The sequence below is a fragment of the Gekko japonicus genome, unplaced genomic scaffold (genome assembly GCF_001447785.1).
Source record: "Gekko japonicus isolate JY-2015 unplaced genomic scaffold, Gekko_japonicus_V1.1 scaffold2121, whole genome shotgun sequence".
NCBI lineage: Eukaryota > Metazoa > Chordata > Lepidosauria > Squamata > Gekkonidae > Gekko > Gekko japonicus.
Window position 1 is genome coordinate 241259 of NW_015174332.1, and position 13985 is coordinate 255243.

Consider the following 13985-nt stretch of genomic DNA (forward strand, 5'->3'; position numbering starts at 1 on the left):
ATAGACAGTCCTGACTTTGATGGACCCAGGGTCTGTCTCAGTGTCACGCAGCGTCATGTGTCGACTGTAACACAACAAGTCCCACAACCCTGAATTTGTCTTGTTCTTGCGCCAGTTTGATATATTATGTCTGCAAGGAATGTGGTCCCAGGCAATGCTCCCTTCTAAGCTGTGGAGTCTTGTGAGCAAAAATGCTACTTTGTGAGCTACTGCCATTCAAGTTGGCAGAGACTGAGCAAGAGAGAGATCTTGGAGTTGTAGTGGATAACTCACTGAAAATGTCGAGACAGTGTGTGACTGCAATAAAGAAGGCCAATGCTATGCTGGGGATTATTAGGAAGGGTATTGAAAACAGATCAGCCAATATAATAATGCCCCTATATAAATCAATGGTGAGACCTCATTTGGAATACTGTGTGCAGTTCTGGGCACCACACCTTAAAAAAGATATTATAGCTTTGGAAAAAGTGCAGAAAAGGGCAACTCAAATGATAAAAGGGTTGGAACACTTTCCCTATGAGGAAAGGTTAAAGCGCTTAGGGCTCTTTAGCTTGGAGAAAAGACGACTGAGGGGTGACATGATCGAGGTTTATAAGATTATGCATGGGAAAGAGCAGGTAGAGAAAGAGGTAGTTTTCTCCCTTTCTCACAATACAAGAACTCGTGGGCACTCCATGAAACTGCAGAGCGGTCGGGTTAGAACGGATAAAAGGAAGTACTTCTTCACCCAAAGAGTGATTAACACTTGGAACTCACTGCCACAGGAAGTGGTGGCGGCTACAAGCATAGATAGCTTCAAAAGGGAATTAGATAAGCATATGGAGCAGAGGTCCATCAGTGGCTATTAGCCACAAGGTATAGATAGGGGCTCTGGGGCAAGTGATGCTCTGTCTTCTTGGTGCTTGGGGGGTGGGGTCAACAGTGGGAGGGCTTCTAGTGTCCTGGCCCCACTGCTGGACCTCCTGATGGCACTGGTATTTCTGGCCACTGTGTGACACAGAGTGTTGGACTGGATGGGCCTTTGGCCTGATCCAACATTGGCGTCTCTTATGTTCTTATGTTCTTAAGTTGTGAGTGAGCTATTTGGCTGCTGCATAAATTAGTTTGCTCTGGAGCTACGCTTCCTGAGTCGAGACAAAAATCTGTGAGCCGGAGGCTAAAAAACTGTGAGCTCGCTCACACTAGCTCAGCTTAGAGGGAACACTGGTCCCAGGTGTCTAATCCTCCTGCTCTTCAGGGTTACCATACCTTTGTGGTCCCAGCTGTTAAAACTCGTGTCAAGGGATGGGGGACGGGGGGGGGGAAGGGTCTGGTAGTGTTCATATCTGTCGATCTTAATGCTGGCATACACGCCTCGGAAAGCGGGTCTCAGGACTACATCCAAGGCGGCTCTCTCCTTCGTATTGACGTCTATATCCTGCCTGAAATATATTACGTCCATGTCCCACCTGAACTATATCTCACCTAAACCCCAGAGCATGGGAAACATTTGGGGTCATCATCAAGGTTCCCACCAAGCCGCGGAGCCTTGTGAGCAAAAATTCTACTGTGTGAGCTACTGCCATTAAAGTTGTGAGCCAGCGATATGGCGACTACCTGAATACGTTTGCTCTGGAGCCCTCCTTCCTGAGCTGAGACAAAAAGTGTCTGAGCTGGAGGCTAAAAAACTGTGAGCTAGCTCACGCTAACTCAGCTTAGAGGGAACACTGGTCATCATTGTCCACCACTCTTGACACCCTGGTTCTATGATTTCCGAATTCTCACCTCCCGCTATGTGAAGATTTCAATGCCAGAACACGACCTGGCTTTTCCAGTTTCTTGACCCATATTAATAACCAGGCTGCCGAACAAGCCTGCTTTAGTCACAATTATAAATAAGCCAGGCTTAAGATTATTGGAACTGCTGTCACTCCATCAGCTACACATTCTCCACGGCACAAGGTTTGATGTGTCTAGTGGCACATCTAGGCTGCAGTCACACTAGGGTTGCCAAGTCGAACTTACCTAATAGCGGGGGGAGCCCTGTCCCTGGCCGGGAGCCTTCTCACCACCCAGAAGTGACGTCATCGCGCCGGGCACGTTGGGGGCAGGGCCACAATCATTCGAGGGAAAACCATAGAGTTTTCCCTCGAATGATAGAGCATCCCCCGGTAACATGCCCGACGTGATGATCTCCAGGGGTCGTTTCGTAGAAAAAGAGCTAGGGGAACTCATTAGCATAACTCATTAGCATATGCCACACCCCCTGACATCACCGGAAGTGTGTCATAAAGGCCACACCCCCTGACATCACCGGAAGTGTGTCATAAGGCCACACCCCCCGCCCCCAACGGTCCCGGCCGCCACCGCCGGCCTTGCAGCTCCACTGCCGAGCCCCATGAGGGGCCCGGCGGTGGACCTGCAAGGCCGGCGGGAGTGCAAGGAAGCCCCGCGAAGGCCCTCCCTGGCCCCAGGCAGGCAGGGGTGGGGAGAGGCAGGGAGGAAGCAACTTACCCTCCCTCTTCTCCTGCCTCCTCCTGGCTGAATGAGGGCCGGAAGCAGGGGGAGGGGCTTCGTCATGTGCCCCGCCCCCCATACCTCACCCGGGGGAACTGCGATCCCCCGCGATCCCCCCCGAAATGACCTCTGATGATTTCACCTCCGGGTGGCGTCTTCACGTTACAGACTTTGGGGGGGGGGCGAGGTTCCCCCTGGCAGCCCAATCTGGGCTGGCAGGGAATGGGCCTTTCCCCGCCCCCCGAGGGGACCTGGCAACCCTCAGTCACACACACTAAATGATCGACTTCCAATGCACTTCCCAACTGGATTTTGTCAGTTCACACAGTAAAATCCAGTTGGACAGTGCACTGAACGTGGATTAGTTAGTGTGTGTGACCGCAGCCTTGCATTCTTATCTACACAAGGGGCCAGCAGAATCGATTACATGGCAGTGTCGCCCTCAGTCTTATTCCAGACCCTCTGTTTTGAGGTAGGCAACAGAACTGAGAGTGACCACTGCCCTTTACAGCTTCTGCTTCAGTTCGGGGGCAACGTTTTGCTTAGCCCTACCCAGGATCCCGTTGAGGGATCCCAGCTCCGTGTAAGGAGAATCAAGTGGTCCCCACAGTTACACTCCAGCTTAGCTCAATCTCTGGCGAAGGACGACCTTTGGTCTCTGCATCAAGAACGAATGCAGGATGACTCTGATGCCATCAAGGGCTTTGAAGCCATCACTCGGCTCCTCAAACCGCTGCTCTCTAATAAAAGGTAAAGGTAAAGGTTCCCTTGCTCGAAAGCCAGTCGAATCCGACTCTAGGGTTGCGGTGCTCATCTCCGTTTCCAAGCCGAAGAGCCAGCGCTGTCCGAAGACGTTTCCGTGGTCATGTGGCCAGCATGACTAAACACCAAGGTGCACGGAACGCTGTTCCCTTCCCACCGAAGTGGTCCCTATTTATCTACTTGCAATTTCTTGCTTTCGAACTGCTAGGTTGGCAGGAGCTGGAACTAGAGATGGGAGCTCACTCCATCATGCGGCACCCGGGTCTCGAACTGCTGAACTACGGACCTTCCACAGCCTGCAGTTCAGCGTCTTAACTACTTGAGCCACCGCAGCTCTAATAACAGACCCCCTAATAGTATGACTCCTCTTAGCAGAGGGCGGTTTGATCAGGAGTGTAGAGCTGCTAGGAAAGAGCTAGTATACTATACTCGGAAGATCTGCCACCATAAGAAAGGAACATCCATCAGTCGTTTAATTTCCTTAAGATCAGTTTATAAGAAGTTCCTTAGGCAGAAGAGGCTTGACTTTGCTAAACGGGAGTGATAGGAATTAGATCTGGCAGTTCAAAAAGAAGGAGAAGAAGAGATTGGATTTATACTCCCGCCCTGAAGGAGTCTCAGAGCTGCTTACAATCTCCTTTCCCTTCCCCTCCCCACAACAGACACCCTGTGAGGCAGGTGGGGCTGAGGGAGCTCTTTTGGGGACTGCTCTTGAGAGAACAGCTCTGAGAGAACTGTGACTGACCCAAGGTCACGCCACCAGCTGCATACTGCATGTGGAGGAGTAGGGGAATCAAACCTGGTTCTCCCCAATTACAGTCCATGCTCCTAACCACTACACCAAACTGGCTCTCAAGAAAAGAGGGAGTCCAGGCTCTGGGAATGCATCTCCTTCGGTATAGGAAGTCGTCGTCCCCCCGTTTTATTGAAGGCTCAACAAAAGACTAGCAAGCTCACTACAGTCAGGTATTCAGCTCCCCCCCCCCCCCAAAAAAAAAAAATTCGGGAGAATGAGGCAGTGAAGTAGACGCCACATTTAGATCTGTCCACCACACCATCACCCTGTGGGTTCTTGACTGGGAGGGAAGACGACGGAGGGAATCCACTCTTCATGCCACCAACATGCAGAGTGGAACTGCCACCAGGGAACTGGATCATGTCAATGCCAATCAGGAACTGCCATCATATCAATACATGATTCATGCAAACCCTCCTACAACCAAGACACCTCCAAATGTACTGAGTGTTGCTCCCGTCTAGATTTGGCCTTGGATGTTGAGATTGGAATTCAGTGGCTGGGTTGGCTGGTCCCCATATCGCTGCTTTTGGTTTTCTGCGGACCACAGAGAACACATGGGGTGCGTTCAGACGGGCCGTTTAGTCCGCTTTCGGCCTGCCTCAGAAACGGATTTTATCTGCACGATCACACGGTCAACATCTGCCTCCTGTCCCCAGCCGTCGCTTTCCGGCTCAAGACTGCTTTAACCTGGAGTATTTTGATACCAGGTCCCCAAGTGGTGTTTTCCTGATTCTCCGGTTCCAGCCGCATTTTTCCCCTGTGCGATCGCTCCTGTGGTGTCCAGTCACTTCCAATTTAAACCCCCTCCCTGCTCGAAAGCTGCCCGAGGCTTCTGCTTTTCGCCCGCCATTTTAAAAAAAGCGTTGGTGGTGTGCGCATAGGCGGAAGTCCGCCACAGGGTTATTAAAAACAATGTTTAAATGGTGCCTAGTTTTAGCCTTTAGATGAGTTCGGGATCTCAGGGAGGCCATTTTCGGCGGGAAACATTTAAAGGGAAGTGTTACAGCAGTCGGGTTGAAGAGGAAATCGCTGCTCTACAGATGGCTGCCTGTGCGCATGTCCAAACTGAGAGAGAGAGAAAAACGACAACGACGCGTGTGGATGGAGGGGAGCAATGTGGCTGCGCAGCGATCCGGAGCAAGGAGGTGAGTGGGATCGCGATTCTCCAGGTTAAAAAAAACAACGCATGGAGCCGGAGCAGTTTAACCCGCTCCCAGCACGCCGTCTGACCACACCCTTGGCCTTCACTGCAAACCGGTCCTCTTGCAAAGGCAGGTGGTGACCAGCAGCACGCCAAATAAATTTATGTCCTGTGGATCTTCCGGTATCTGACGAAGGGCGTTTGACTCTTGAAAGCTGATACCACCAAAATCGTGTTGGTCTCTACGGGGCTAGTGGACTCATATCTGGCTGCTCTACGGCAGACCAACAGGGCGACCCTCTGAGAATTCCAGTGACCAGCATACTTCGCCTGCTGTTCGCAGACACAAATCTAGAGACAATTCAATACGGCAAAATCATCCTTAAATCCATGGGAGTTGAGTGCCTCTAAGGTTTTCTCTGTTGTACCTCATGTGCTGAGAAGCGCAAGCAGGTGGGCATTTGGGAGGACCATCAGGGACGATGAATCCATTCTAGCACATAAATAATTTCATCCAAGAGGATTGATAGTGGAGGTAAAAAGAGACTGTACCTGCGATGAGCTGGAGGATCCTTGTGGGGGGCAGAGAAGCAGTGGGAAAGCGGTCAGACAGAAGAATGATGGGGAAAGGCATTCAGACGCTAGGGGTTTCTAGGAGTGACTGGCACGGCTGAACAAGGTTGCGACAGCATTCAAAATGGCGGCAGGTGAGGCCTTCACTTGGAGACAAGGCCACTTGAAGAACGTTTGATTTGGCTGGACAATTTTCAGCAGCTGGAGATTTTGCCTTTTAGTTGTCCCCCCCCCCCCACCCCCCGTTCCATAGTGCCTCGGGAAACCGTCCATGACATCTCTCTTCAGAAAAGTACCTCGTGGGATTTGGGTTTTGGTCCATGACATCTCTCTTCAGAAAAGTACCTCGTGGGATTTGGGTTTTGGTTTCACATTTTTGTTCTTCGCTACTGACCCATCTCCGGGAGAGACAGAGCGGGCTATTCAGATGCAGTTTGTAAAAAAATGGCTACATAGGGACTCTTCTGGGGAAGGTCCCTGGAACTTCCCTTGTCATTCCTTTTTGCTAAGGCAGGTTAATGATGGCTTTCTAAGACTGTCCGACATAAAAGCAAGAAAGCAGGGAGCCCTGGGTACAGCCCAAGGGAATTGTGGGAAACGGACCAGTTTGGCTTTTCAAGGGAGACTGGCAATATCTCTCTCTGGAGGGGGACCCGAAGGCTTTGGGATGCTTTCACTGGCTTTCCCTTCAAACATCATCACTCTGAAAGACAAATGACAGAAGAGTACAGATTAATCCCCGACATAATATTCCTATTTTTTTCATCATCAAGGATCATCATTATTAGCCCTGACCTGGACAGCCCAGGCAAGCCCGATTTTGTCAGATCTTGGAAGCTAAGCAGGGTCGACTCTGGCAAGTACTTGGATGGGAGACCTCCTTGGAATACCAGAGGCAGGAGGCGGGGGCAGGCGCAGCAAATGCCGGCGCAGCGGAGCCGTAAGGACGTTGCTGGGCCGGAGAAAGGCGTGAGTCGCGCGCCTCAGGGAAAAATGAGATCTGCCATCTGAGTGCCGAGCCGACCCCCCGCCAGAGACTACCAATAATAATAACAACACGGAAGAAGACCTGGAGACCCGAGCCGAGAAACAACTCCAACCACCACTATAGGGGTGCTGGTAGGTAGTCCCACCCCTACATATGTGGCCCTAGTTAGGGAAATAAATGGTGATTAGCACCGACCTGTAAGCCGCTCAGAGACCCCTGGAAGGGGGTTTGAGCGGGATATAAAGTCTAATGAAATAAATCAATAAATAAATATTCAGCCACCTCTCTGAATATCCTCCAGGCCCCCCGTAGGGGTCAGTGAACAGAGGTCGCCATGACTTCCAGGTGCGCTCTCTCTCTCTCTCTCTCTCTCTCGCACACACACACAAAGGGATCATTATTATTTCTTGTTAATAACAGCTTCGTAAGCAAGTGGGGTGAATAGTTACCATGGAAGGCAAGCGTTCGTGTTATCTAGAATTGCAATCCCTTAACTATTTTTTTTTTAATGTGGCCAAGAGATTACCAAGAGGCAACTGCAAACTGGAAGTGCTGAAAGAGACCCCTGGTAAATTAGGGGGCTCTGGATTCATTTCTGTTTTGTTTTGGGGCATGGCAAATGGAAATTTGCAGCCAAGTCACTCCGGTCATGCTCAGGCTGCCCCTGGGCCCAGGCAAGTTGTGTGTGACATCACTCCATCTGGATTGGTGGCCATCACTGCTCCTGGGTGAGCTGTGCAAACCGCACGGTAATCAGTTGCCTGTTGCTGCTTGGCCCGGCCCTGATGAGTCCTCCCTCAAAGGTAGGAGAGAGGGGAGCAGGGTGGACTGGGAGGCAAAAATACCCAGGAAAAGGCCTTCCCCTCTATCTTTTCCTGACAGAAATCAAAGTTTGAAGGCCGGCAAAGTTGTTGTGGCTCCCTAGCAACCCCACAATGGCCATTGAGGTCTCAGAGGGCATCCATTTCTTAAAGCTACAGGCAATCCTTCTCTCATTTGGGGGATTTTAAAGTCTGCAATGTGGACGTTAATTCGTTTAGAGAGCCAGCGAAGCACAACGACTAGGTATGGCAAGAGGCCAAGTTCAAACCCCCATTCAGCCATGAAATTCACATAGGCTGGTCAGTCTGTCTCAGCCTAGCCTACCTCACAGGGTGGTTGTAAGGATTAAATGAGGGGAACCCCCCCACCTTTGTGTACTGTTCTGAGCACCTTGGAGGAAAGGTGGAACACAAATTTAATGATACATAAATGCTCCCTTCAATGATTCTGCCACTCGGTCTTCCAAACCTTGTCCTTGTAGCCCTCTCCGGCACTTGCCTAATACCCAGAATTCCTCATTCCAGAATGGCAGAGGATCCATTCCATTTGTGTATGTAAAGTGAGCCACCATGAGCTGGCGGGTGTGGGTGGGTGGGGATCAGTAAGCTATATAACGAGTAAAAAACAAAATAATTGACACTCTTATCCTCCATTTCCTTTTTGCGATGTCGTTATAAGGAGCTTACAGGATAGGCTTTGCTCTGCACAACTTTGGGAGCACTTCTTTTTTTTTTATAACAAACTTTTTATTATTCGGATATAGCAACATGTTCAATATTAGAACTTTTCTTTCAACATATATCCTTTTCTCATATCTCCCCCCCCCCTTCTCTTGGCCTCCCGCAATGCTCACACCCCCTCCTTGGCCCTTTTACTACTCAATTCTTAGATTGCATTAAAACATCTTTTTTTTCCAATTCTTCAATTACTACATATTCATATTCACTATCAATTTTTCAGGTAACATTATAGCTATCTATTCAGTCAGTTTCTTTTTCGTATTCTGTTGTTAATAACATTATAGCTGTTGTTAATAACATTATAGCTATCTATTCAGTCAGTTTCTTTTTCGTATTCTGTTGTTAATAACATTATAGCTGTTGTTAATAACATTATAGCTATCTATTCAGTCAGTTTCTTTTTCGTATTCTGTTGTTAATAACTATCAAAGCAAAGTAAGTTATTTTTAACATTCCCAATTAGTCTCCACGTATTCTTTAAAGTCTATCCATTCTGTAAAAAAAAGTCCTCATCTTCTTTATCATTAAGTTTCCGTGTCAGTTTGTCCATTTCTGCCATAAAAAGCATTTTCTTTTGATGGGAAAGCGTTCGCAAGGATATCATGGCCAGCCACTGGCTGTGGTGACCCAACTCACCCCCCCCATCCCAAGTCCCATGGTCCCCTCCCCTCCCCTTGACGGCATTCTGGAGAACGGATGTCCGCTCAGCATGTCACCCCCCCCCCCCCGCACCCGTGAAGGATGGACGGCTGTAAGAAGGGGAGGCTCTCTGCATGGAGGAAACAATCCCAGAAGACTTTGGGACGCCCAACCAAGTCACACGCATTCAGCCACAAGCGTTTCGATGGTTACCTCAAAATCCAGTGTCTATTGTACGCGTCCAAAGAATCATTTAGGACAGGAGCGGAAACTGAAACATGGTCCGAAAGACAATGAGCAGCTTGTTCGTCTGTCAAAGGGACCTGTGTCTAGCAAAAGCTATTCACGATGGGGCCGGGAACCGGCTTGGCACCTTTCCTTGGCACAGTGGCAACTTGGGAAGCAGCGTAACAGAAGGACTCGTGCTCTGCTGGATTAGACCAGGGATCCCTCTAATCCAGAGCCCCAGATGGGGCCCCCTTGCCCCTCCTCTGTCTGGTATTTTGAGATATACTGCTTCTGTATATGGAGGTTTTGTGTAGGTATTATGGCTAATGGCCATTGGGTAGGATTATCCTCTTTAGTAAGAGTTCTCAGGGTCTACCGGGGTGGGGGAGAATCTAAGATCTGGAGCAGAGGGGCAACTTCTTGATCCCAGGAGGATTCTAGGTACAGAGGGAGATAACACAAGAAGAAGTTGGATTTATACCCCACCCTTCACTACCTGAAGGAGTCTCAGAGAGTTTACAATCTCCTTTCCCTTCTCCTCCCCACAACAGGCACCCTGTGAGGCAGGTGGGGCTGAGAAAGATCTTTCGAGGACTGCTCCTGAGAGAATAGCTCTGAAATAACTTGTAACTGACCCAAGGTCACCCAGCTGGCTGCATGTGGGGGAGTGGGGAATCAAATCCGGCTCTCCCAGATTAGAGTCTGCTCCCCTCTGGTCTCCTCTGTCTTGATTCTGCTCCCCTCTGATCTCCTCTGACTGTAATTTGTGAACGGTCCCTGACGCAAAGTGGGTAGCGTAACAAAATAGTTCTGAAAGGGGCAGTCAGCTTGCTTTAAAAAAGAGAGAAAAAGGTCAAAGGCAGAATTCCACCTTAAGAACATAAGAACCTAAGAGACGCCAATGTTGGATCAGGCCAAAGGTACATCCAGTCCAACACTCTGTATCACACAGTGGCCAGAAATACCAGTGCCATCAGGAGGTCCACCAGTGGGGCCAGGACATTAGAAGCCCTCCCACTGTTGACCCCCCCCCCCAAAAGCACCAAGAAGACAGAGCACCACTTGCCCCGGAGCCCCTATCTATACCTTTTGGCTAATAGCCACTGATGGACCTCTGCTCCATATGCTTATCTAATTCCCTTTTGAAGCCGTCCATGCTTGTAGCTGCCACCACCTCCTGTGGCAGTGAATTCCATGTGTGAATCACTCTTTGGGTGAAGAAGTACTTCCTTTTATCCGTTCTAACCCGACCGCTCAGCAGCTTCATAGAGTGCCCACGAGTTCTTGTACTGCACCTTCAGGTGCAAACATTAACGTATTTGTCTTTAGCACAACAAGAGTTAGATCAGCGTCCAGGAATAGGTTTTATTTCCCCCAAAAGACGCAGTCCCCATGCTATATGCTCAACACCCCCTACTCTGGACAACTGCAGAAGGTTTGAGCCTGGCTTAAATGAGGTGGGGAGGCCAGGGTTGCCATCTCTGGGTTGGGAAATTCCTGGAGATTTTGAGGGGTGTAGCCTGGGAAGAGATCTTAGTGGGGTCTAATGCAACAGAGTCCGCCCTCCAACTCAGCTATTTCCACTAGGGAACTGGTCTCTGTAGCCTGGAGATCCGTTGCAATTCTGGGGTGTCTCCAGGCACCACTTGGAGGTTGGCAACAATAGGGGAGGCACCCAAGGCAGCCACACAGCTTGGTCCTCAGGCTGCTTTCCCTTCCTTCCCGTTGTTAGAAGTGGAGGACTTTGTGCCGTCTCCTGCCTCACATGGAGCATCCTTTCCTTCCTGTTATTTGATCCTTTCCTTTGAAGTAGGATGCTACTCTTAAGGGCAATTTCCTCTGCTTCCACTCGCTCAAACTTCTCTCTCACACCCACACGCAAAAAAAGGTGCATGACCTCTCCATCTTACACCATGGAGGCTGGACACGTGTGTCCATCATCCAACACCATCTAGTTCAGTGGTGGTGAACCTATGGCACGGGTGCCAGAGGTGGCACTCAGCGCCCTCTCTGTGGGCACGCGTGCCATCGCCCCAGCCAGGCCCAGACCATCATCAAAGTGTCGAATTCTCTGCCAAATAATTTTAAGTAAATGAAAGCATTTGGGGTTGCTTTCCTTACTTTGTTTGGACCATCTTAAGTTAATGTATGAGTTGTTTTTTCTAAAGTAAAACCTCAGTAAGGTAAAGTAAAGGTCTCCCTTGCTCGAAAGCCAGTCGAATCCGACTCTAGGGTTGCGGTGCTCATCTCCGTTTCAAAGCCAAAGAGCCAGCGCTGTCCGAAGATGTTTCCGTGGTCATGTGGTCGGCATGACTAAACACCAAGGTGCACGGAACGCTGTTCCCTTCCCACCGAAGTGGTACCTATTTATCTACTTGCAATTTCTTGCTTTCGAACTGCTAGGTTGGCAGGAGCTGGAACTAGAGACAGGAGCTCACCCTGTCTTGTGGCACCCGGGTCTTGAACCGCTGAACTACTGACCTTCCACAGCCTGCAGTTCAGCGTCTTAACCACTTGAGCCACCGCAGCTCCTAAAACCTCAGTAGTCAGGTTAAATTGCCATGTAGGCACTTTGCGATAAAAAAGTGGGTTTTGGGTCGCAGTTTGGGCACTCGGTCTCCAAAAGGTTCTCCATCACTGATCTAGTTAGTTAGAATAGGTGATCTATAGCTGTCTCTTCCCTGCACTCTTCAGCACGTATTTCCTTTAATGAAAGTTGCTTATTAGTTTTAGAACTGATTGCTGACTCCATGTGCCTTCTGTCGCCACACCCAGCCCCAGCTCTGCTGCGTTCAAGCCTTAAGCCCTCTGCTACTTGTGGTGGCTCCCTGGCAGTACCAAGTCCAGAGAATCCAACACCCACTCGGGATACTCACAGCTTGAGAACAGCTGACCGTTTCCTGAGCATCACGTTGACAAAGTCCTGGTAAGAGATGGTCTCGCTGACCCCTCCGGTCACTTCGGAAATCATCCTCTTGAGCTCCAGGTGGGTCTTTGGGGCTCCCAGTTTCTCCATCATCCTTTTCACAGACATGAGATCTGCAGGTAGCCAGAGTGAGGCATAAGAACATAAGAACATAAGAGATGCCAATGTTGGATCAGACCAAAGGCCCATCCAGTCCAACACTCTGTATCACACAGTGGCCAGAGGCGTTACTCTTTTGTGGGGAGCCGTGTGTGTAATGGGGGGAGACGACACAAACACAAAGGGGTCATGTCAGGGGCGTGGGGGGAAGAACAGCTTCCCATCTCCTGCAATTATTTTTTCTACTTCCGGACACGTTACAAGCCCTGCTCTTGGTGCAAGGGAGTTTCCCAGCAGGGAAAACTCACTTCCCACTTCCTCCCTTAACAAGTTATAGTGAATGCATGTACAATCCATGTACAGTTTACACTTAATTTTGCCTAATATGTTCACTAAGTCTAGGGGTCATTTCCTGCAGGAGCGCACAGGAGTGGAGCTCCGGCAGTAAAGAGCCCAGGGGGCGGGCACGTGCAACAAGCCCTACCCCCTGCTCCCAGCAGCCCTTAGAGCAAGAAGCAGCCAGGTAAATTGCAGAGCCACCCCCCACCTCCCCCCATCCAAAACAGTCCAGTGGCACCTTTAAGACCAAGTTTTATTCAGGTACAAGCTCTCCCTCCTCTGCGAGGACAGATCTGCACGTTCCCCCCCCCCCAATAGCTAGCAATCCAAAACAGTCCAGTGGTGCCTTCTGACACACTTCCGGTAATGTTAGGGGGTGTGGCATATGCAAATGAGTTATGCTAATGAGTTATGCTAATGAGCTCCTGCACCTCTTTTTCTACAAAATGACCCGATTAAGTCATTCTTGTGTAATGTCCAATGCATGTACACCTGAACGTGCGACTGAAATCCCACATTTATACAGGTATTGGTCCCCAGTTTCATTTGTAAACTGAATGTGCATTAGCTCTTTCTTACAATGTACGCAGTGTAGATGCAAAATGTACATGCATTCACTGTGACCTGAACAGTGTTAGTGATTCTACAGAATGACAATCTTTATTGAAAATGAAGCGGGGTGCACCCCTTCCTGATCGGATCGGAGATCGGGCAGCAGAGATTTCAAAACAGAGGCATGATTTCAGATATCTTGACATGGGAAGCTTAAACTGGATTTTTTAAAATAAGTTTTTAAAATAAATGTAAAATCACAAAGAATATGCATCAGCTATCTCCTCTGTGATCTCGGTTCCAAATTAGCAAAAGTATCATGATCCCAAGAGACTCGGAGATGTCCCAGTTCTGCAGAAAACTCATCCGCAAAATACAGGTCCCCAAGAAACTGAATTTTCTAGCACTCGTAGAGGCAAAGATCTACTTGAAACTATGCTGGAGCCTCGAAATGCCTGCTAGATTCTCAGACTCGAGTTGATTGCCTGGACGAGATTTCTGTTTGCTTAAGTGCTCCTGTAACTGCAGAACAAAACGATGCAGATAAATTCTGCAAAATCAGGGGAAACAGTAAATGTGCTGTATAAATTGCAGAATTTATATAGGTTGCAGAATTTAGTCTTTTGTAGTGCAGAATGGCAATATTTTGTTTCCAGTGTGTCCAGAGGTCATTTCGGGGGGGAACGCGGGGGAACGCAGTTCCCCCGGGTGAGGTGCAGGGGGGTGGGGCCCATGACGAAGCCCCGCCCCCTGCTTCCGGCCGCCCCGCTTCCAGCCCTCATTCAGCCAGGAGGAGGCAGGAGAAGAGGGAGGGTAAGTTGCTTCCTCCCCACCTCTCCCCACCCCTGCCAGCCTGGGGCCAGGGAGGGCCTTGGCGGGGC

At 49.6% G+C, this 13985-nt stretch overlaps 1 protein-coding gene across 1 annotated transcript in view; it reads right to left on the reverse strand.

The window, feature by feature from the left end:
- Positions 1-6004: 6004 nt before the first annotated feature.
- AIF1L (allograft inflammatory factor 1-like) overlaps positions 6005-13985 on the reverse strand; it is a 44043-nt gene continuing 36062 nt past the window's right edge. The window contains exons 5-6 of the mRNA XM_015424262.1: positions 12065-12227; positions 6005-6474 (exon numbers count right to left, since the gene is read on the reverse strand). Coding sequence (XP_015279748.1) covers positions 6387-6474; positions 12065-12227 — 251 coding nt within the window. The 3' untranslated portion in view covers positions 6005-6386. The remainder of the gene's footprint in view (positions 6475-12064; positions 12228-13985) is intronic.